Source organism: Chiloscyllium plagiosum, chromosome 5, assembly GCF_004010195.1.
Source record: "Chiloscyllium plagiosum isolate BGI_BamShark_2017 chromosome 5, ASM401019v2, whole genome shotgun sequence".
NCBI classification, from domain to species: domain Eukaryota; kingdom Metazoa; phylum Chordata; class Chondrichthyes; order Orectolobiformes; family Hemiscylliidae; genus Chiloscyllium; species Chiloscyllium plagiosum.
In genome coordinates, this window is record NC_057714.1 from 23,751,742 (window position 1) to 23,772,788 (window position 21,047).

At 40.9% G+C, this 21,047-nt stretch overlaps 2 protein-coding genes across 6 annotated transcripts in view; one reads left to right on the plus strand and one right to left on the minus strand.

The window, feature by feature from the left end:
• The first annotated feature begins 3,660 nt into the window (after window positions 1-3,660).
• On the plus strand, window positions 3,661-17,011 carry malsu1 (mitochondrial assembly of ribosomal large subunit 1). The gene is made up of 4 exons (XM_043689718.1): window positions 3,661-3,959; window positions 6,966-7,147; window positions 14,954-15,035; window positions 15,994-17,011. The coding sequence occupies exons 1-4, from the start codon at window positions 3,797-3,799 to the stop codon at window positions 16,179-16,181; spliced, it is 615 nt and encodes a 204-aa protein (XP_043545653.1). The 5' UTR covers window positions 3,661-3,796; the 3' UTR covers window positions 16,182-17,011.
• A 441-nt stretch (window positions 17,012-17,452) lies between these two features.
• The window catches only part of igf2bp3 (insulin-like growth factor 2 mRNA binding protein 3), a 140,125-nt gene continuing 136,530 nt past the window's right edge, over window positions 17,453-21,047 (minus strand). For all 5 annotated transcript variants that reach the window (XM_043689713.1, XM_043689715.1, XM_043689712.1 and 2 more), the window contains one exon: window positions 17,453-19,896. In XM_043689713.1, coding sequence (XP_043545648.1) covers window positions 19,801-19,896 — 96 coding nt within the window. In that variant the 3' untranslated portion in view covers window positions 17,453-19,800. The remainder of the gene's footprint in view (window positions 19,897-21,047) is intronic.

The following is a 21,047-nucleotide window of genomic DNA, read 5'->3' on the forward strand; positions in this document are numbered from 1 at the left end:
TGTACCACCCTCTGCGTGAAAAGGTTGCCCCTTAGGTCTCTTTTATATCTTTCCCCTCTCACTCTAAACCTATGCCCTCTAGTTCTGGACTCCCCGGTCCCAGAGAAAAGACTTTGCCTATTTACCTTATCCATAGCCCTCATAATTTTGTAAACCTCTATAAGGTCACCCCTCAGCCTCTGACGCTCCAGGGAAAACAGCCCCAGCCTGTTCAGCCTCTCCCTATAGCTCAAACCGTTCAACCCTGGCAACATATTTGTAAATCTTTTCTGAACCCTTTCAAGTTTCACAACATCTTTCCAATAGGAAGGAAACCAGAATTGCACGCAATATTCCAACAGTGGCCTAACCAATGTCCTGTACAGCCGCAACATGACCTCCCAACTCCTGTACTCAATACTCTGACCAATAAAGGAAAGCATACCAAACGCCTTCCTCACTATCCTACATACCTCTGACATCACTTTCAAGGAGCTATGAACCTGTACTCCAAGGTCTCTTTGTTCAGCAACACTCCCTAGGACCTTACCATTAAGTGTATAAGTCCTGCTAAGGTTTGCTTTCCCAAAATGCAGCACCTCACATTTATCTGAATTAAACTCCATCTGCCACTTCTCAGCCCATTGGCCCATCTGGTTAAGATCCTGTTATAATCTGAGGTAACCCTCTTTGCTGTCCACTACACTTCCAATTTTGGTAAATTGGAAGCCTGCAAACTTACTAACTGTACCTCTTATGCTCGCATCCAAATCATTTATATAAATGCCAAAAAGTAGAGGGCACACCACCAATCCTTGTGGCACTCCATTGGTCACAGGCCTCCAGTCTGAAAAACAACCCTCCACCACCACCCTCTGTCTTCTATCTTTGAGCTATCCAAATAGCCACTTCTCCCTGTATTCCGTGAAATCTAACCTTGCTAATCAGTCTCCCATGGGGAACGTTGTCGAAAGCCTTATTGAAGTCCATATAGATCACATCTACCGCTCTGCCCTCATCAATCCTCTTTGTTACTTTCTCAAAAAACTCAATCAAGTTTGTGAGACATGATTTCCCACACACAAAGCCATGTTGGCTATCCCTAATCAGTTCTTGCCTTTCCAAATACATATACATCCTGTCCCTCAGGATTCCCTCCAATATCTTGCCCACCACCAACATCAGGCTCACTGGTCAATAGCTCTCTGGCCTGTCCTTACCATCCTTCGTAAACAGTAGCACCACGTTAGCCAACCTCCAGTCTTCCAGCACCTCACCTGTGACTATTGATGATACAAATATCTCATCAAGAGGCCCAGCAATCACTTCTCTAGCTTCCCACAAAGTTCTAGCTTACACCTGATCAGGTCCTGGGGATTTATCCACCTTTATCCATTTTCAAGACATCCAGCACTTCCTTCTCTGTAATATGGACATTTTTCAAGATGTCACCATCTATTTCCCTACAGTCTATATCATCCATATTCTTTTCCACAGTAAATACTGATGCAAAATACTCATTTAGTACCCCCGCCTCCATTTTCTGCGGCTCCACACAAAGGCCACCTTGCTGATCTTTGAGGGGCCCTATTCTCTCCCGAGTTACCCTTTTGTCCTTTATGTATTTATAAAAACTCTTTGGATTCTCCTTAATTCTATTTGCCAAAGCTATCTCACGTCCCCTTTTTGCTCTCCTGATTTCCCTCTTAAGTATACTCCTACTTCCTTTATACTCTTCTAAGGATTCACTCGATCTATCCTGTCTATACCTTACATATGCTTCCTTCTTTTTCTTAACCAAACCCTGAATTTCTTTAGTCAGCTAGCATTGCCTATACCTACCAACCTTTCCTTTCACCCTAACAGGAATATACTTTCTCTGGATTCTCGTTATCTCATTTCTGAAGGCTTCCCATTTTCCAACCGTCCCTTTACCTGCGAACATCTGCCCCAATCAGCTAATGAAAGTTCTTGCCTATTACCCTCAAAATTGGCCTTTCTCCAATTTAGAACTTCAACTTTTAGATCTGGTCTATCCTTTTCCATCATTATTTTAAATCTAAAATAATGGCCCAAAGTGCTCCCCCACTGACACCTCAATCACCTGCCCTGCCTTATTTCCAAAGAGTAGGTCAAGTTTTGCACCTTCTCTAGTAGGTACATCCACATACTGAATCGGAAAATTGTCTTGTACACACTTAACAAATTCCAAAGTGGTAATTTATAAAATGTCACATGAATTATAAAACATATTGACTGCCTATATATTGTGCGCTTTTTGAACAAAATAGAATATCTGCAAATACAATTATGCAAATACAAATTCACCCCATAGACGTGTGTGTTCATTTGATGGAGTATCTGATTAGATTAGATTCTCTACAGTGTGGAAACAGGCCTTTCAGCCCAACAGGTCCACACCGGCCATCTGAAGAGTCACCCACCCCTTTTCCCTCTAACTAATGCACCTTATTGACAATTTTAAGCATGGCCAATTCTTCACCTAACCTGCACATCTTTGGACTGTGGGAGGAAACCGGAGCACACAGAGGAAATCCACGCAGACACGGGGAGAATGTGCAAACTCCACACAGTCACCCGAAGTTGGACTCAAACCTGGGACTGTGGTGCTGTGAGAGTTGTATTTAACAGTGCTAACCATGCTGCCGCCTATGAGGGTGTGCGCATTGACATGAGTGTGGGGTATGTGTGCCTGAGAAACAGCATATGTATGAGTGTGTGAGTATGTAAGAGTGTGTGTATGTGTGCTCGTGTGTAAGAGTGTATAGTGTAGTGGGGTCACCTGTAGTGGGACATGAACCCAAGAGGCCATCTTCATTTGTACCGAACTTGGCTATCAGCCTCTGCTTGGCCACTCTGCGTTGTTGCGTATCCTGAAATCTGCCTTGGAGGATAGTCACCCGAAGATCTCAGGCCGAATACCCCTGACCACTGAAGTGTTCCCCGACTGGGAGAGAACATCCCTGTCTGGAGTTTGTTGTGTGATGTCCAGTCATCCATTGTTGTAGCATCTGCTTGGTTTCGCTAATGTACCATATGCATGGCAGGCACTTGTATGACTCGGCCAATGTTGCCCATCTGATACGCCGCAGGCAAGGGTGACCAGAGGCAAGTACATTGGTGAGGCCAAGCCGACAGCAAATCACACATGCACTGTCCTTACAAATGCAATTATGCAAATAGGCACTCCTTGTATTGAAGGACATTACATTTCCAACTAGGGAACTTCCCATGGATAAATCTACATGGCTAGTATATATTAAACTAATGGAAGAATGTGATACATTGACAAGATAATTTAAAATCAAAATGGTGTGATCTGATTTTCACATAAAACTTTTTAACATAATCACCAGTCTAGCATGGATGTAAGTCCAGATGAATGACAATGTGGTTAACTTTTAACTGCCTTCGTAAGGCACACAGAAAGTTCTGGCTTATCATCACCAACTTGATTTTTTTTATCGGAATGGACAATAAAATGCGAAACTCGCTAATAATTTCTGTAAGCAATAGTTCTTAAGACACCTGCATTAGGTGCGTCGTTCTTAAATTAACTCCAGTTATATGGTTTTACCACTTGCTCCACATTTCGCTCTTACAGGTCTCTCGCGATGGTGGCGGTTATTTTAAGCGTTCGCGATTCGCGCGGGAACTGTAGCTGCTGCCGCTGCTCGCCAGTCGGATTGAATTTCCGGCGTCCGGGTGTTTCCTGTCGGCTGTGTTACACTTCCTGCGGTGCCGATAGTGGAGAGTTTCTGTCGCTTTCAGGATCACCTTGCAGGTTGCATGGGCCATGAGGGGGATGCTCCTGACTCTGGCTGCACACGCTCGCGCTGTTACACGGAGCGGGCTGCGGGCAGCCCGAGATCTGGGACAGCGCGCGCCGCTTCACCCCGATCCCAGGGCTCGGCTGGCGCGAGACGCCCGGAGGAGCTGCAGCGCGGCCGCGGAGCCTGGTAAAACTGCGCAAGTTATCAAGCGTATCGTTATCGTGACGAGCCAGCACGGTTACAGGGAGCTCGTTAAGACAGCACGGAGGAGTGCAGAGACGGCTGTTAGCTGTTCGAGCACTGACTGATCAGTCTCAGGCGGCTTGAACGCGCTAAACTCAAGCCAGCAAGGAAACACACCCTTCGGTCCAACTCGTCAATGCTGACCGTACATCCTAAATTAATCTAGTCCCATTTCCCTCTAAGCCCCTTCCTACTCATGTACGCGTTCAGGTGCCTTTTAAATGTTGTGATTGTACCAGCCTCCACTTTCTCTGGCAGCAAAAAAAAATTGCTGGAAATCACAGCGGACAGGCCTCCATGGAGAAAGAGCAAGCTAACTTTTCGAGTCTAGATGACTCTTCAGAGCTCTGATGAAGAGTCATTTAGACTGGAAGCGTTCGCTTGCTGTCTCTCCACGGACGCTGCCTGACGAACTGTAATTTCCAGCATTTTTTTTTGTTTCAGTAGATTTCAGCATTTACAGTAATTTGTTGCTACAGTACTTCCTCTGTCAGCTCATTCCAAACATGCACCACCCTGTGCATGAAAAATGTCCCTTAGGTCCCATTTAAATTTTTGCTTTCAATCAACAAAACTGTTTAAATTCAGATTTAAGAGTCTGATGTGAAAGGTTGCAAAACCTGACCCTCCGATGCTACCTGACCTGCTGTGCTTTTCCAGCATCACTCTCTCAACTCTGATCTCCAGGAACTGCAGCCCTCACTTTCTCCTGTTTTAATACTTGCTGTAAAATTGTGAGTGTTCAATGTATCCAAGTTCCTTGTGTAAAGAAACCTCAAATGTAAGCTTGTTAATTACCTGTGATAGAAACAGTTAATTGGACATAGCATAAATAAATCATAGTTCAAAATGGTTTGATACTGCTATAACACACAGCGTCATATACAACTTAAGTTTGAATTATCGTTGAAATTGTTTTGTCCTTTCTGTATGTCACAACTTGTACACTTTTATGGAGTTAGCATGAGTGGTTTTGTTTTACTCTACATAAAAAAAGTTTACTTACAAAAGAATTGTTTGTAAAGTAACAGAAGAGGGAAATGAATAAAATACAAACCATTGACAAATGGTTTTGACTATGAAAATGCTTAAGCGTGGAACAGTCGGTTAAAGAGAATGACCAATATAAGCATGAGACAAAAAAGGAAGCACAATGAAAAAATGGACAGTAGCAACAGCAACAATTTGCATTTATATCTTAAATTCTGCAAAGCATCATTCAAGCTTAATCAGACAAACATTGATTTGGTGACCACAAAGAACACATTAGAAGAGGTGATTGAAAGTTGGATCAAAGGGTGTGAAGCATCATAAAGATGGAGAGGCTGAGACCGTGAATTCCAGAAGTCAAGATCCAAGTAGCCACCAGCTGTAAATGATAGGGGAAAGGTAGTGGGATGGATGAGTGACCATGACAGGAAGAAACGTCTTACAGTAATAGACTGGGAACAGGGGACTCCAGAACCAGGGCTCACAGTCTTAAATATGCTGAAGGCCATTTAGGACTTGGATGAGCAGAACTTTCTTCAATGCCAAAGTGGTAACCCTGTCGATGCCAAAATAGTGAATGTTTTCAAGGAGTTAGATATAGTTTTTAGTTTGAATAGGCTGGGTTTGTTTTCCCAGCAGTGGTGGGGTGGCGGGGGTGTGTGTGTGTGTTTTGATTGAGGCATATAAAATTAAGGGGCATGGGCGGGGTAGGTCATGCAAATCTTTTCCTCATGGCAAATGTGTCTACGATAGGACAGAAGTTTAAATTGAGCAGTAAGTGGTTTAGGGGACATCAAAGGAAACATTTTCTTTTCACTGAGGGTGGTAGAAATATGGAACACCGCCTGACAGGGTGGTGGAAGGAGGTATTCTCTCAGCATTTAAATGGCATCTGAATGTGTAATTAAGATGTCAGAGCACGGTAGACTGGACCAATTGCAGGTAAACGGGATTACTGTAGTTTGGTATTTGTTGGTCAGCATAAATGTGGTGGGCTAAAAGACTTGCTTCTGTGCTGTATGACTAAAGGGATCAAAGTGTATAGAGTTCGATGATAAGCAATTGTCAGTCAAACAGACAGAACAGACTTGAAGGGCCTTATGGCTGATTCATGCTCCTATTTTCTATGTTGAGTTCGAGGAGGATCATAAATCAAGGAATTTATAGACAGTAAGCCAATGAGGGCACAAAGGAATCTGAATACAAGGATGAGAAATTTGGGACTGAGAGACAACGAGGATAAATAGGACTTGCTGCAGATTAGAATGAAAGTAGTTTGCGCTTTAGATGTTAACAGAAACTGGAGCAGGGATGATGTTGAATTAATCACATCTGGTAACGATGAGCATATGAGAATTTTAAGCAATAAAGCCTGAGACAGAAAATGAACGAGAGATAGAAGTAGGCAGTCTGTCATTGCCAATACAGAGTTGGGGGTAGTTTGGCTTTGCTCCATCTTCGTGGTCAGCAGACTTGCTGATTTTGGCTGATATTTTATCCTGTAGAATAATACTTGTTCGATTCAGGTATCTTGTGCCATTTCAGTGCCATAGGGATTCAGCAGCACTGGCAGCATGGATACGTACCAGGAGGCATTCACCTTACAGATATGCATCAGAGCACCAACCAATGCCCCGTTTGGCTGGCTGCTTTGTGATGAGTTGAAACACAATTACAAGGGAAGAAACCTGAACCAAACATAATTTGGTTTTATCCTATAGTTCTAGGTCAGAATTGTGCCTCTTTTTGGTCTAGTCTGTTCAGGCAGTTGCTACGCTGATGCTTTGGATTGAATTAGCCCTTAAGTGCATGATGGTGTTGGCCTTAAAAGCAGCTTTCAATAGTAGTTCATCAATTTAATTACTGTAACTTGTGAAAGCAAAAGTGGACCAAGGAATTTCTACTTACTATTTCCAGGAAAGCGAACCTAAACATGTGCACTCTGCTTCCTTCCATTAGGCTTTATTCATCAGCCAGTTTTTAACATTGATGTTTTGGTGGCTTTGTTACGTCAGGAGAATGCGAAGGACCTATGTGTCATTAAACTGCCCAAGGAAATAAAGTACACCGATTATTTTGTTATTGTGAGTGGAACTTCTGCAAGACATTTGCAAGCCATGGCACAATATGCAATTAAAGTGGTAAGTGGTATTGTGAATTGTTACTATTTGGCTTATTAGAATCTACGTCTCATGCCCACAACATAAACTTATATTTTGATTTGGAAATGTCACTTTCTGTAAGATTCAGCTTATTGCAGTGGACCCAAAGGTAAACCTAATAACTAACTTCTTCATGAACAATAATTTAGATTTAGCTCTTCAAAACAATATTTTGCAGATGACATTTCACTTGTAGAAAATGTACCATTAAAATTAATCTTCTGTTGTATAACAAATTCTCTCTAATCAGAATTCTAGGATTAGAATAAATGTGAATGATCAAGACTGTCATGTGTATGTCTGAACAATAATATAAGTTTGATCTTTCAAACAAAGTTTTACCATTTGTGATTTTTATGGTAGATTAAATGTACTTTGGAGGTGGTGTTGTATATGGTTTGAGTTTTATCTTACTCATTTTATTAAGTTATGGAAACCAGGAAAAAACTCCCAGATTCTGTGTTGGTTGACTGCTTAGTAAATTTGTAAAAATATTAAAAATGGAAAGGATGATTTTTTTTTGGGAAAAAAACACTATATAATCAAGTTTGTCATAACAGCTTGGGGAAAAGGTTGTAGAGCTTCCAGTACTGTCTGTTCTGCTTTAACGGGATAGTTCCGTCTTGTGCAACCCAGTGTTATAAGAAAGGTGTGTAACAGCAGCACCATTTAAACTAATGTGGCTGGAATAGTGTTATAACCAATGCATGCTTTAAAAGTTCATTCTATAGAAACGGTGTCTTCAATTCATTAATTGTATTATAGCAAATTCGTATTAACGAAATGTGCATTATAACAGAACAACCTGTAGTCGAGTACAGAAGTGAAGACCAGTGTGTTTTGACAAATTAAATTGTGGTGCTGAGGAATATTTCATTTCAATAAACTTAATGGAAACTAAAATTGTTCTCAATAAACTTGATTGCAGTGATTAAATCCCATTTCCCCAAACTCAGTTTAAAGAACCAGCCCATTTGAAGAGAGAGTTCACTGGCAATGCTTCAGACAATATTGAATGTTCAAATTTCAAAAAAAGGAGTAGGGAGATTGTTTGTTTGTTTGTTTGTTTGTTTGTTTATTTTTGGCTGAATTGAGGAGACTTGCAAAGTTGCCATTTTTGAAGAAGTTTTTAAAATATGTTAATGCATTGGCTTTAGCTTTGCATTCTTGCTTCACCTCAACCACATTCTTGCTTCACCTCAACCACATTATTGCTTTGTAACAGGGGACTAAAATAGGTGGCTTCAGATTCCAAACAACTGAACAATGAATGAAATAAAAGAATCGTGGATCACACATCCCATAATAGGAACAGTTTTCTGTTGCTGGACTTCAGCAGGGGAATAATGAACCAAAGGAATGCCTGAAATATTTTGAGATCTTTCAAAAGTCACTGGAGTCAGAGAAAGTCCCGGATGATTGGAATATCGCTGTTGTAACCCCCTTGTTCAAGAAAGGATCAAGACAAAAGATGGAAAATTATAGATGGAAATGTGTTGCTGGAAAAGCGCAGCAGGTCAGGCAGCATCTAGGGAACAGGAGAATCGACGTTTCGGGCATTAGCCCTTCTTCAGGAAAGAAGGGCTAATGCCCGAAACGTCGATTCTCCTGTTCCCTAGATGCTGCCTGACCTGCTGTGCTTTTCCAGCAACACATTTCCATCTCTGATCTCCAGCATCTGCAGACCTCACTTTCTCCTCATGGCAAATTATAGGCCAATTAGCCTAACCTCGGTTGTTGGTAAAATTCTAGAATCCATCATTAAGGATGAGGTTTCTAAATTCTTGGAAGAGCAGTCGGATTAGAACAAGTCAACATGAATTTAGTAAGGGGAGGTCGTGCCTGACAAACCTGTTGGAATTCTTTGAAGAGGTGACAAGTAGGTTAGACCAGGGAAACCAGTGGATATGGTCTATCTAGACTTCCAAAAGGCCTTTGATAAGGTGCCACATGGGAGGCTGCTGAGCAAGGTGAGGGCCCATGGGGTTCGAGGTGAGCTACTGGTATGGATTGAGGATTGGCTGTCTGAAAGAAGGCAGAGAGTTGGGATAAAAGGTTCTTTTTCAGAATGGCAGCCGGTGACAAGTGGTGTCCCGCAGGGTTCAGTGTTGGGGCCGCAGCTGTTCACGTTATATATTAATAATCTGGATGAAGGGACTGGGGGCATTCTAGCAAAGTTTGCCGATGATACGAAGTTAGGTGGACAGGCAGGTAGTAGTGAGGAAGTGGGGAGGCTGCAGAAGGATCTAGTCAGTTTGGGAGAGTGGTCCAGGAAATGGCTGATGGAATTCAATTAGATTAGATTACATTACATTACATTACAGAGTGGAAACAGGCCCTTCGGCCCAACAAGTCCACACCGACCCGCCGAAGCGTAACCCACCCATGCCCCTACATTTACCCCTTTCCTAACACTACGGGCAATTTAGCATAGCCAATTCACCTGACCTGCACATCTTTGGACTGTGGGAGGAAACCGGAGCACCCGGAGGAAACCCACGTAGACACGGGGAGAACGTGCAAACTCCACACAGTCAATCGCCTGAGGCGGGAATTGAACCCGGGTCTCTGTGAGGCAGCAGTGCTAACCACTGTGCCACCGTGCCGCCCAATGTGAGCAAATGCGAGGTCTTGCACTTTGGAAAAAAGAATACAAGCATGGACTACTTTCCAAACAGTGAGAAAGTTCATAAAGCCAAAGTATAAAGGGATCTGGGAGTGCTAGTCGAGGATTCTCTAAAGGTAAACATGCAGGTTGAGTCCGTGATTAAGAAAGCGAATGCAATGTTGTCATTTATCTCAAGAGACTTGGAATATAAAAGCACTGTTGTGCTACTGAGACTTTATAAAGCACTGGTTAGGCCCCATTTGGAGTACTGTGTCCAGTTTTGGTCCCCACACCTCAGGAAGGACATATTGGCACTTGAGCCCAGTGTCCAGCGGAGATTCACACGGATGATCCCTGGAATGGTAGGTCTAACATACGAGGAACGGCTGAGGATCCTGGGATTGTATTAATTGGAGTTTAGAAGATTAAAGGGAGATCTATTAGAAACTTACAAGATAATACATGGCTTGGAAAGGGTGGACGCTAGGAAATTGTTTCCGTTAGGCGAGGAGACTAGGACCCGTGGACGCAGCCTTAGAATTAGAAGGGGTAAATTCAGAACACAAATGCGGAGACATTTCTTCAGCCAGAGAGTGGTGTGCCTGTGGAATTCATTGCCGCAGAGTGCAGTGGAGGCCGGGACGCTAAATGTCTTCAAGGCAGAGATTGATAAATTCTTGATGTCACAAGGAATTAAGGGCTACGGGGAGAAAGCGGGTAAGTGGAGTTGAAATGCCCATCAGCCCTGATGGAATGGCGGAGTAGACTCGATGGGCTGAATGGCCTTACTTCCACTCCTGTCTTATTTTTCAACAAAGCTATGACAATTTCTCATTAAATTCCAACAGCTTGTATTTTCTAGGAATAACTTGTGAAATACTTGCACCTAAATTTATAAAATGTAGATGGGTATATCCATTCAATATTTTATTATTATGCGAACATTGAAACAAGAACCTCAACAGGCTTTAGAATATGAAGCCAAAGTCAGGAGGCTGTATCTGAGTGAGACCTAGGCTGGTGAATAACAAATTATGTGCACTTAAGAAATTATCCCAAGATGGGTAAATAGTGGTCTTCTCTATTGAAACTATGAAGGTGCATTAAGTATTCATTACATTTATTGGTAGTAAGTTTTAAGGTGAAGGGAAGTTTAATGTAAATAAACCAAAGCGAAATAAAGTTAACAAATGAAAAGCAATGCAGGGCAGCTTGGTTGCATGTAACGTGCATAATCATGTACTAGCTTTGGAAATTGTGGATGTTATTGGACCATGTGCAGGAGTGTCATTGCTGCCAAAATTTGGAGTTCCAGGTATCAGAACTAGAGCAGTGACCGCAGTCATTTTAGCACATCCATGAGGCCAAGAGCAATGTGGGTAGCATGGTCAGAGTTAGTTACTCTGCAGGCTCAGCATATAGGAAGAAAGGGATGGGTGATTGTTAGGCAGTCCACAAGAATCAGGTTGGTAGTGCAGGAGTCTCCTCAAGGATCTACTCACTATTAACTTGTAAAGTTTGACCTTCAAGAGATACGGTGATGGTGCAGGGAAGTTGATGATTAGTCCGGAAAACAAGTAGGTCAGTCAGTTATTTCATATATACCTAAAGATTAGGCTTTGAAAAAGCAATTCAGATCTACTTTCCCGATGTCCATTTCTTGTTGAGAGTTCACTTGATGCATTGTCAGCAAGAAATAAGCGACGATGGTGCAAGGCAAAAAGGGAAGGCAATGGGACAAGTAAAGAAACAAAGTATGGGTCTAACAGAAATGTAAATGAATGAGCAGAATCATGACTAACGGCTGACTTCAGGGGAAAAATGTGGTGGTTGGAAGAGGTGGTTATCTGTTGAGGAGTGTCTGGGAGGTTGTAAAGTACATAAGAAAACAGTGCTGTTCTTCAAGCTTACATGAACTTCGTGGAACAGTGGAAATTAAAGAGAATTCAACTTAGGTTTTTTTTTATTTGCTTAGACTGGGCATCATTGGTTATACCAGCATTTACTATACAACCCTAGCTGCCCTGGAGAAGGTGGTAGTGAGCTGCCACCTTGAACCACTGAGTCTGTGTGTTATAGGTAGACCAAACACTGCTGTTAAGCAATGAATTCCAGGACTTTGACCCAGCAACAGTGAAAGAACAATAATATATTTCAAAGTCAGGATGGTGAGTGGCTTGGAGAGGAACTAGTAAGTAATGGTGTTACCATTTATCAGCTGCCCCTGTCCTTCTAGATGGAATTGGTTGTGGGATAGAAGGTGCTCTATAAAGGAGCCATTGTGAAATTCGTTAGTGCATCTTGTAGATGGAACATGCTATTGCTACTGAGCATCAGTGGTGGAATGACAATGTTTGTAGTTGTGGTACCAATCAAGCAGGCTACTTTGTCCTAGATGGCGCCAAGGTTCCTGAGTGTTGTGGGAGCTGCAGTCATCCAGGGAATATTCCATCACACTTTTGACTTGTGCCGCATAGACAGGAGAACAGGCTCTGAGAGAGGCAGAAGGTGAATGACTACAGTATTTCTAGCCCCTGACCAGTGTTTGTTGCCACTGTCCATTTCAGTTTCTGGTCCGAGGTAACTCCCAGAATGTTGGTAGTGGGAATTCAGTGATGGAAATCCCCATTGAGTTCAAAGGGCAATGGTTAAATTCTCTTATTGGTGATGATTATTGTCTGCATATGTGGCCTGAACGTTACTTGGTATTTGTCAAGCTTGGGCTGGCAAATACTAAGTATTATCCAGGTCTTGCTGCATTTGGACATGGATTAATTCACTGAGGAGTCATGAATGCTGCTGAACATTGTATAATCATTGGTCAACTTCCCACCTCTGACCTTATGATGGAGGGAAGGTCATGGATGAAATAGCTGTTGTTGGTTGGGCCAAGGACACTACCATGCGGAACCCCTAGAAGAGAGAAACTTTGAGCTGAGCTGACTGCCCTCCAACCACAACCATCTTCTTACATGCCAGCTATGATTTAAACCAGAGAGGTTCCCCTCTGATTCCTATTGACTAGTTTTCCTAGGGTTTCTTGATGCCACATTCAGTCAATGTGGCCTTGATGTCAAGGGCTGTCACTCTCCCTTCACCTCTGGAATTCTGCCCTTTTGTCCATGTTTGAACCAAAGCAGTGTAATGAGGTCAAGAGCAGAGTGGTCCAGCAGACTACACCTCAAACTGAGCATCAGGGTGAAAGTAGGTTATTACGAAGTAGGGGCTGCTTAAAAGCACTGTTGGCACCTTCCATCACTATACTGATGATCAAGAGTAAATGGATGAGGTGGTGGTAGTTTGTTAGATTGGATTTGTCCTACTTGTATAGGACATACTTGATTTAATTTTCTACATTGGTGGGTAGGTGCTGGACTGAAACACCTTGGCTAAGGTTGCGGCAAGTTTTAGAATACAAGTCTTCAGTACTATTGGAAGAATGTTATCAGGTCCCAGAGCCTTTCAAATATTCAGTGCCTTCAACCTATTCTTTATTTTGTTGAATCAAATTGGCTGACGACTGCCATTTGTAATGCTGGGGACGTCTGGAGGAGGCAGAGATGGATCATCCATTAGACACTTCCGGCTGAATATTTTTGTGAATGCTTCAGCCTTATCTTTTGCACCAAGATGCTCGGGTTATTGTGAATGTGAATATTTGTGGAACCTTTTCCTCCAGTGAGGTGTTTAACTCATCCATCACTATTCACAACTTGATTGAGTAGGACTTTTGATCTGATTGTGGAATTGCTTAGATCCATCACATGATGTTTGATGTGCAAGCAGTCCTGTTTTATAGTCTCACTAACTTGACATCTCACTTTTATGTATGCTTTGCGCCATTGGTATGCCCTTTGAGAACTAGAGTTAATTCCTGACTTGATGCCAATAGTCGAGTGGAGGGGGTACACCAGGTCATGAGGTTGCACATTTTGTCTGGAAAGAGATTCTGCTGTTACTGATAGCCCATACTACCTTATTAATGCCCAGTCCTGAGTTGCTATATCTGTTCGAAGTCTGTTCCATTTAACACAATGACAGTGTCACAGAACAAGATGGTATTCTCAACGTGAAGGTGGGACTTCATCTCCACAAGGACTCTCCCATTATCACTACTGTCATGGTCATATGCAACGTCAGCAGGTAGATTTGTGAGGATGAAGTCAGGTCGGTTTTTCCCTCAACACTTGCTGCAAACAAAAGTCAATTTAAATGCCCCTTTTACAATCTGACCAAGACTGTGGTGCTACTGCAGCACAGTGGTTAGCACTGCTGCCTCACAGCGCCAGAGACCCGGGTTCTATTCCCGACTCAGGCGACTGACTGTGTGGAGTTTGCACATTCTCCCCGTGTCTGCGTGGGTTTCCTCCGGGTGCTCCGGTTTCCTCCCACAGTCACAAAGATGTGCAGGTCAGGTGAATTGGCTATGCTAAATTGCCCGTAGTGTTAGGTAAAGGGGTAAATGTAGGGGAATGGGTGGGTTGCGCTTTGGCGGGTCGGTGTGGACTTGTTGGGGCGAAGGGCCTGTTTCCACACTCTAAGTAATCTAATCTAATCTACTGCAGGGCTCAGAGGGCTATTTTGCCATTGTCATTTTCTAGATCAATAGCAGGCAGTCTGTCTGGTTTCATTTCTTTGTAGTGATTGTGAAAACTGAGTGCTTTGCTAGGTGATTTCATAGGGCAGTGGAAGTCAACCACAGGGCTATTGGTCTGGAGTCACATTAGGCCAGAGCAGGTGAGAATGGCAGATTTCCTTCCCGAGAAGGCCATTAGGAAACCAGATGGGGTTTTCCCAACAATTGACAATGGTTTCCAGCAGACTCTAATTAGATATTTACTAATTAGTTTGGTAGGAATTTGAACTTGGGTCCCCAGAAAATTACCTGAGATTTTTGGATTAGGTCAAGCAATAGGACCACAAAGCCATTAATTCCAATGATAGGAGACAAAGGGTGCAAACACAAAAAAAAACCTAAAATGCAAAAAATATTTCAACACATTCACACACCCTGATTGATTTGAAGTGCAGTCAACTTAGGTAAGCATAATTGTTTCCACATGTAAGAGTTTGCCCCAAGCGGCTCTTGAGATTATATTTAATTTTGCTAAATTTGTATCACCCTGGCTATGCTAAAGTCTGTGAAACTACTGAACTGTAAATGTTTTATCCTGCAGTATAAACAGTTAAAGAAACAGCAGAATGCTCATGCCCACATTGAAGGGAAAGTTACAGATGATTGGAAGTGCATTGATTTTGGTGAGTTCCATAAAAATCTGTAAACATTTTAACTAAATGAGCACATACGGTGGAAATTGGCAGCCTGATTTTAAAAAAAAAAATCAAAATACATGTCACACCAATGAAGACAGAGTTAATGTTTCAGTTCATTAGTTCTGTGAAAGTTGATCCAACATTCTCTTAGCTGGGGGTGAACTAGGAAGATACATGACAATATATGGCTTCTGGAAACCACTGTTGCACATGAACCTCATGGTCCATGCAGCAGCAAGAAAAAACACATGGAATGTTAATTTGGTCAAAGATACTTTTGTTTTTCTTTGCACAGATCTGAATACTTCCAGCATTTGTTTTTTTAAATCAATACAGTGTACTTAATTTGGATGCTGATATGCGACAGGGCAGAATTGTAGAATAATGCTTGTGTGTGGACAAGAGGCAGTACTTTTTTTACCTTCCTGTAAGGAATCAAAAATGATCCATGACTGCCACAGGCTCAAAGCATCTTCTCGGCTGAGCATAATTGGTACCTGGAAATAATTCTAATAATTGTGCTGAAGGGATTCAGTATGGTCAATTGCAGTTTATAAAGCAGATGAGTTACATGTTTGGCTTCATTCCAAATTACATGCATAAAATATGTGCGGTCAATACCATCTGATACTTAGTCTGACCAGGAAGCTTTCAAAATTAATCCCATGTGTCTACTTGTTCTTCCCAGGTAGTCCAATTGGATTGTCCAACTTTGGACAAAGTTTTAATGCATATAAAATAGCCTAATGATACTAACTTTGGTTTTAGACTTGAAATTCAACCAGAAGACAATATTTATAAAATTCTGGGAAATGTGATTGGATCAAAATTCTTTTTTAACCATCGCGGCTGAAGAATACCATTGATAAAATACAAGCACGATTTTAAGTGGGCATTTGCTTTTTGGTGTTGCTGTAAAATGTTTTGTTTCTTCCCTCCCAAGGTAACATAGTAGTACATTTCATGTTACCCGAAACCAGGGACGTTTATGAACTGGAGAAGCTATGGACTTTGCGTTCCTATGATGATCAATTTAATATGATACCTCCAGAAACTCTACCAAGAGATTTTATATATGGACCAACTGACAACCCAGATGAAGACAGCAGCGATTTCAGAAGATTGTCTTGAAGGGATTCACAGCATTGAACCAGTATTTGTGTGAATTCAAACTCATCCACAGTAATGAATGAGTAATGGAAATTAGTTGGAGGCAACAGGATTGGTCTAACTGGTGTAAGGTAGAGAAAGTAGGTCTATTGAAATGAAGTCCAGCTTGTAAGAACTACACACAAGCTGTTGACATTTGGATCATGCATTGATTTATAAAAAGTTGAACTGACTACATTTTGCAAACTAAATCAATGTAGCAGCATTTTAGTTGGATATGCTTTACAAAATTTTCTGGTGTTGAATGTATTTATTGTATACCAGAAACTGTAATGCATAAGCCACATATTTGAACCTTTGAAGTTAGACAGCAATTTATATAACACTGAATTATATCAAAATGAGCTGAAGCTTCTGTTACAAATAAAAGGCTAAAATGTTTTTTGTCCTTTTAACATGAAATTTGACATGTACAATAGTTAGTAAAGGGGATAGCATGTCAGACACTTACCTAACATTGCAAAAAAATTGCATTTGACATGGGCAGTGATAGTATTGGAAAAGAAACATAGGCAGATTTAAAAAAACATGCATCGCCACAACTCTAGCACAGTAAGATTTTTGGGTGCTGCAGATAAATTATGAATACCAGTTCACTGTGATCTAAAAGTTACTGGGTACCATCTGAATAACAGCTGTAAGGTATGGAAGGTTAGTGCTGGATGACATGCAGTGGACCTGCTCTGAGTAACTAGAGGGAACATATTGGAGTACCCTCTACTGTGTAAAAATCAAACAGAATTAATTTATTGAACCATTGAAACATTAGTTGACATTGCTGTTTCTTAAAAGCGTGCAGTCAGTTCTCCCTTAATTGGAATGAATTTTAAAATTTTACAATTTCACAATTTCAAAAATGGTGCATAAAATTTCTAAATAGAATTTCACATTGTTAAAAAAAAACAGAAAAACTGATTTTTTTGCATGTATGTGTTTTTGCAAGACACAAAATGGTCTTGGAAGTGACACTTCAAAGAAAGCAGAGGGAAGTTCATTTAAAACCGGCTAGTCTTAGAAACAAAAGGTTTTCAGAATTTTGATGATTGATTTTTCATATGGAATGAAGTGAGAATTGAATGTATATTCATTACCAAGGCATTATACAAGAAACTTTGTGCAATGTGTTTATACACACAAGTGCAAGCCACAGGAATGAAATCATCCTGTTATACTTCAACTTGCAACATGTACGATTTTGCTTAATACCTTGAAACATACATAATCACATAGGAGCTAAATTATTTTATTTCAAACAGAGGCATTTGACAAATGGGGCTGCATTAGGGGCACAGTATTTAGATGAAAAAAATGAGAAGTGAGCAAAGTTATTTTTGCTGGTTTCACTTCTTTTACAGAACTACCTTCTACTAAATGCCAGTATTTCCAAATTACCAATCTTGTTATATAGATCAGAAAATTAATGATACAGCAGCAGATCAGGAAGTGAAAATGCAGCAATTAAACCAAAAACCATGGTAAATCAATCAATCAATGTTACTTGCAACAAAAAGTGGGCTCTGACCTTTCAGCCTCACGTCAATTCATTTAAGCTATTAAATGACCTCCTGTAATTCTGTTATTTTAATCAATGTAAGAAAACATTTCTATCACTATATGGAGAAGTCACTCTGCCAAAAGAATGAGAATTAATCCATTTTGCTAAAGCTACAACATAAGCTTTGAGAAGTTTTGATTAGTAATGAATATATGTAGGCAAAAACACACCAGACCATTTTTAATTGTCTAATCTGTACAAAAAATGATCTTTGGGAAAATATCAACCTATCCTATGCAGAAATGCCTCTAATTCAAATGTATCTAAGAGGTAGATCAAAAATTGATGAAATAAATGGTTTTGCCAAGTTGTGCCCCTCTATTTCAGTGCAGCATGATGATAACGATCATCTCATGCACAAAGAAAAATCACAAAAAGGTTCAGAGGTAATAGCATGGCTCTGCTCAGACCACACACAGCAGTGTTTATGCACTAAATGTGCACTGCCTTCATTTAAAGCACTGAGGTAGCTGGAAATTGGGTGCACTCAGGAAGTTGACTGGAGCATTTCAACTTTACCACAAATTAGTTGCTTTAGCTTATTCTAGTCAGACTACATTTGGTGGGAGTGGGAGAAGGATCAAACTATTTTGTGGCTGTCAATTTGGCCATTAATGCATTTATTGCTGTACTGGTTATCTGTAGATGTGCATAAACGGATTAAGCTCAGAGGAAAGAGAGTGTTGAAGCTAACAGCCTCCCCCCATGGCTTTGTGTAGCCCACTACAGTAGCTGCATATGTAAACTCTCTTAGCTTCAACAACTTTAGAATGAGCAAGCAGCATTGACTTTTCTCCCACAATTATATGATCAAATGTGTAGTTCAATAAATTCAGAGTCCACTCTAGCAAAGACTGCCAGTGTACCTGGACAGATCTAATAGCTCTACCAGTAACGGAAGATGAAGCTTGCTCTGATCAAAATGGCCAGATCCAAATAGACTGTTATTATGCATCAAGATGCAGTGATGGTCAAAGGCACCAAGGGTCCATGCATTTAAAATACCCAGTTATACTAAAAGCTACTCCATTTTGCAGTCTCTTTCCCCAACCCCAGCCTCTTGCCATCACTTCCTTGTTTTGTTCCCAAAAGTACCATCAATCAAAAATAGGAAATAAACACTTTCATCATATCTTAAAAAGAAAAAAAATGGCATTGCTGCTATTAGTATATATTGGCATCATTCGGCGTCTCAAACATTCACAGAATTTTGATCAAATGATGGTGTTGTGGACCTCAGGAAAACTGAGGCAAGCATCATTTATTGAATACTCCCATCAGCCAGCAGCTAGAAGCAACACATTTACATCGATACTTTTCTCTGTACTGCTCCTGGCTTTTAGCTGATCAAATTTTACTTTTTTTTTTAAAAAAATAAAATGCTTGACTATTACTTTTATAAAGTATACAAAATAAGCAGAAAAAAGGAACAATTGAGGTACTAAATGCCTGAGGTAGTTTAGTAAAATGCATAATCAATTCATGCCCTGGCCAACACCATTCAACACTTCCCTTAGGTTCTAATGGCAGTGTTCTAGTAATCTTTGTAAAACAACCCAATTTAAAAAAGCCATTTTGCATGTTGGGACAGATGCCTCAATCTTGCCAACTCCCCTAGCCCCTCCCCAAAAAAAACTTAAGGGTTTTATAATGATTCGAACTATAAGAGCAATGCCTTTTTGTAACCAGTGAAAAATCAGAAGAGAAAGCTTCATTAAACCCAACAGGTCTAAGAATTTTGGGAAAGCTAACAAGGCAATATATAGAGTTTTGAATTCGAACAAAAGAAGGGAAGTGAAAGGGCCTTATTTAAAGCTGGGTTTCACAAGGTTTCTTTTTGAATGCCTGAAGAATACATTCACACAAAGACAGAGTTCATAGGTTGCCTAGTCCTCAATAAAAGGTGACTGGGAAGATGGAACATTTGCTTCTTTATCAGTGACAGGTTTAACTGCCCATGATTACACAGTCTCTCTCTCTTTGGTCTGGCATCTGTCTCTGTGGTAATTGCAGATCCTGAACCTTTTACTTTCTTCGTGGTTGGGGCTGTCCACTCTGCACTGATTTCTGTTGTTGTCTTCTTACTTGGGACAAAATTTCTTGAATTTTTCGTTGAGCAAGCTACATTTCAAAAAAAGAGAGGTCAGTTAATTTTAAGAAACTTTCACAAATCTTATTTACATTGCATTCAAGCCTCATTTAATCAAAGTGGAACATGCAAGTGTTGAAATCTCACTTCACAAGGTATTAGTAAAAATGAAAGACAGACAAATGGCTAAAAGATCTGTAAACTGGGTACAAATATAGAAATATTGTAAATATAAAAAAGGCCTCTAGCACCTTCTCTACATAACCAATAATTTCACTTTTTGGAACATAAATAAAATAGATTAATCCTCAAGTCATAGGGCACGGTGGCTCAGACGGTTAGCATTGCTGCCTCAGTGCTTGGGATCAAGGTTAGATTCCAGCCTTGGGTGACTGTCTGCGTGGAGTTTGCACATTGTCCCTGGGTCTGCGTGGGTTTCCTCCAGGTGCTCCGGTTTCCTCCCACAGTCCAAAGATGTGCAGGTTAGGTGAATTGGCCATGCTAAATTGCCCAGTGTTGGGTGCATTAATCAGGGTAAATATAGGGTAGGGGAATGGGTCTGGGTGAGTTACTCTTCGGAGGGTCAGTGTGGATTTGTTGGGCCAAGTGGCCTATTTCCATACTATAGGGAATCTAATCTATATATCAAACCAAAAAGGTTACAAATCAAAAACTTCCTGCAAAGTAGGGTAATTTGGCCAAACCTATCTGCGCGGAGCTATCCAGTTAGTGATAACCTCCACCTCTTTCTTCCACAGCCACACAATTTTCTTCACTTCATTTTTTGGTAATAATTTTTATTGAGAAAAAGGATTAAGTTTTTTTTACAAAATCTCTACAAAATAGTGTGATAATAGTGACAATAACAGGAAACAAACTACTACTCCACAAAATCGCTGAAATGAGAGAGAAAAACCTTACAAACAACTACAATTCAATAAATAACTAAAGAAAAACAAACAAACAAAATAAAATTAAACCAAGTTATACCAAGGTAACTTAAATTATATTCAATTAAGTTACCACACAGTGCAATCCCACCGAAGCTCCCCACCATTGGGAGCATTAGTAATAGCGAGTGCTAACCAAGAGAGTGCACTCTCCATAACCAGCACGGTGGCACAGTGGTTAGAGCTGCTGCCTTACAGTGCCAGAGACCCGGGTTCAATTCCCGATTCAGGCC

Coding starts and splice junctions, on each gene's coding strand:
- malsu1 (XM_043689718.1), top strand. CDS start 3,797: ATGAGGGGGATGCTCCTGACTCTGGCTGCACACGCTCGCGCTGTTACA. Junction 7,148..14,953: donor CACAATATGCAATTAAAGTG/GTAAGTGGTATT, acceptor TTTATCCTGCAG/TATAAACAGTTAAAGAAACA. Junction 15,036..15,993: donor TTGGAAGTGCATTGATTTTG/GTGAGTTCCATA, acceptor TTCCCTCCCAAG/GTAACATAGTAGTACATTTC.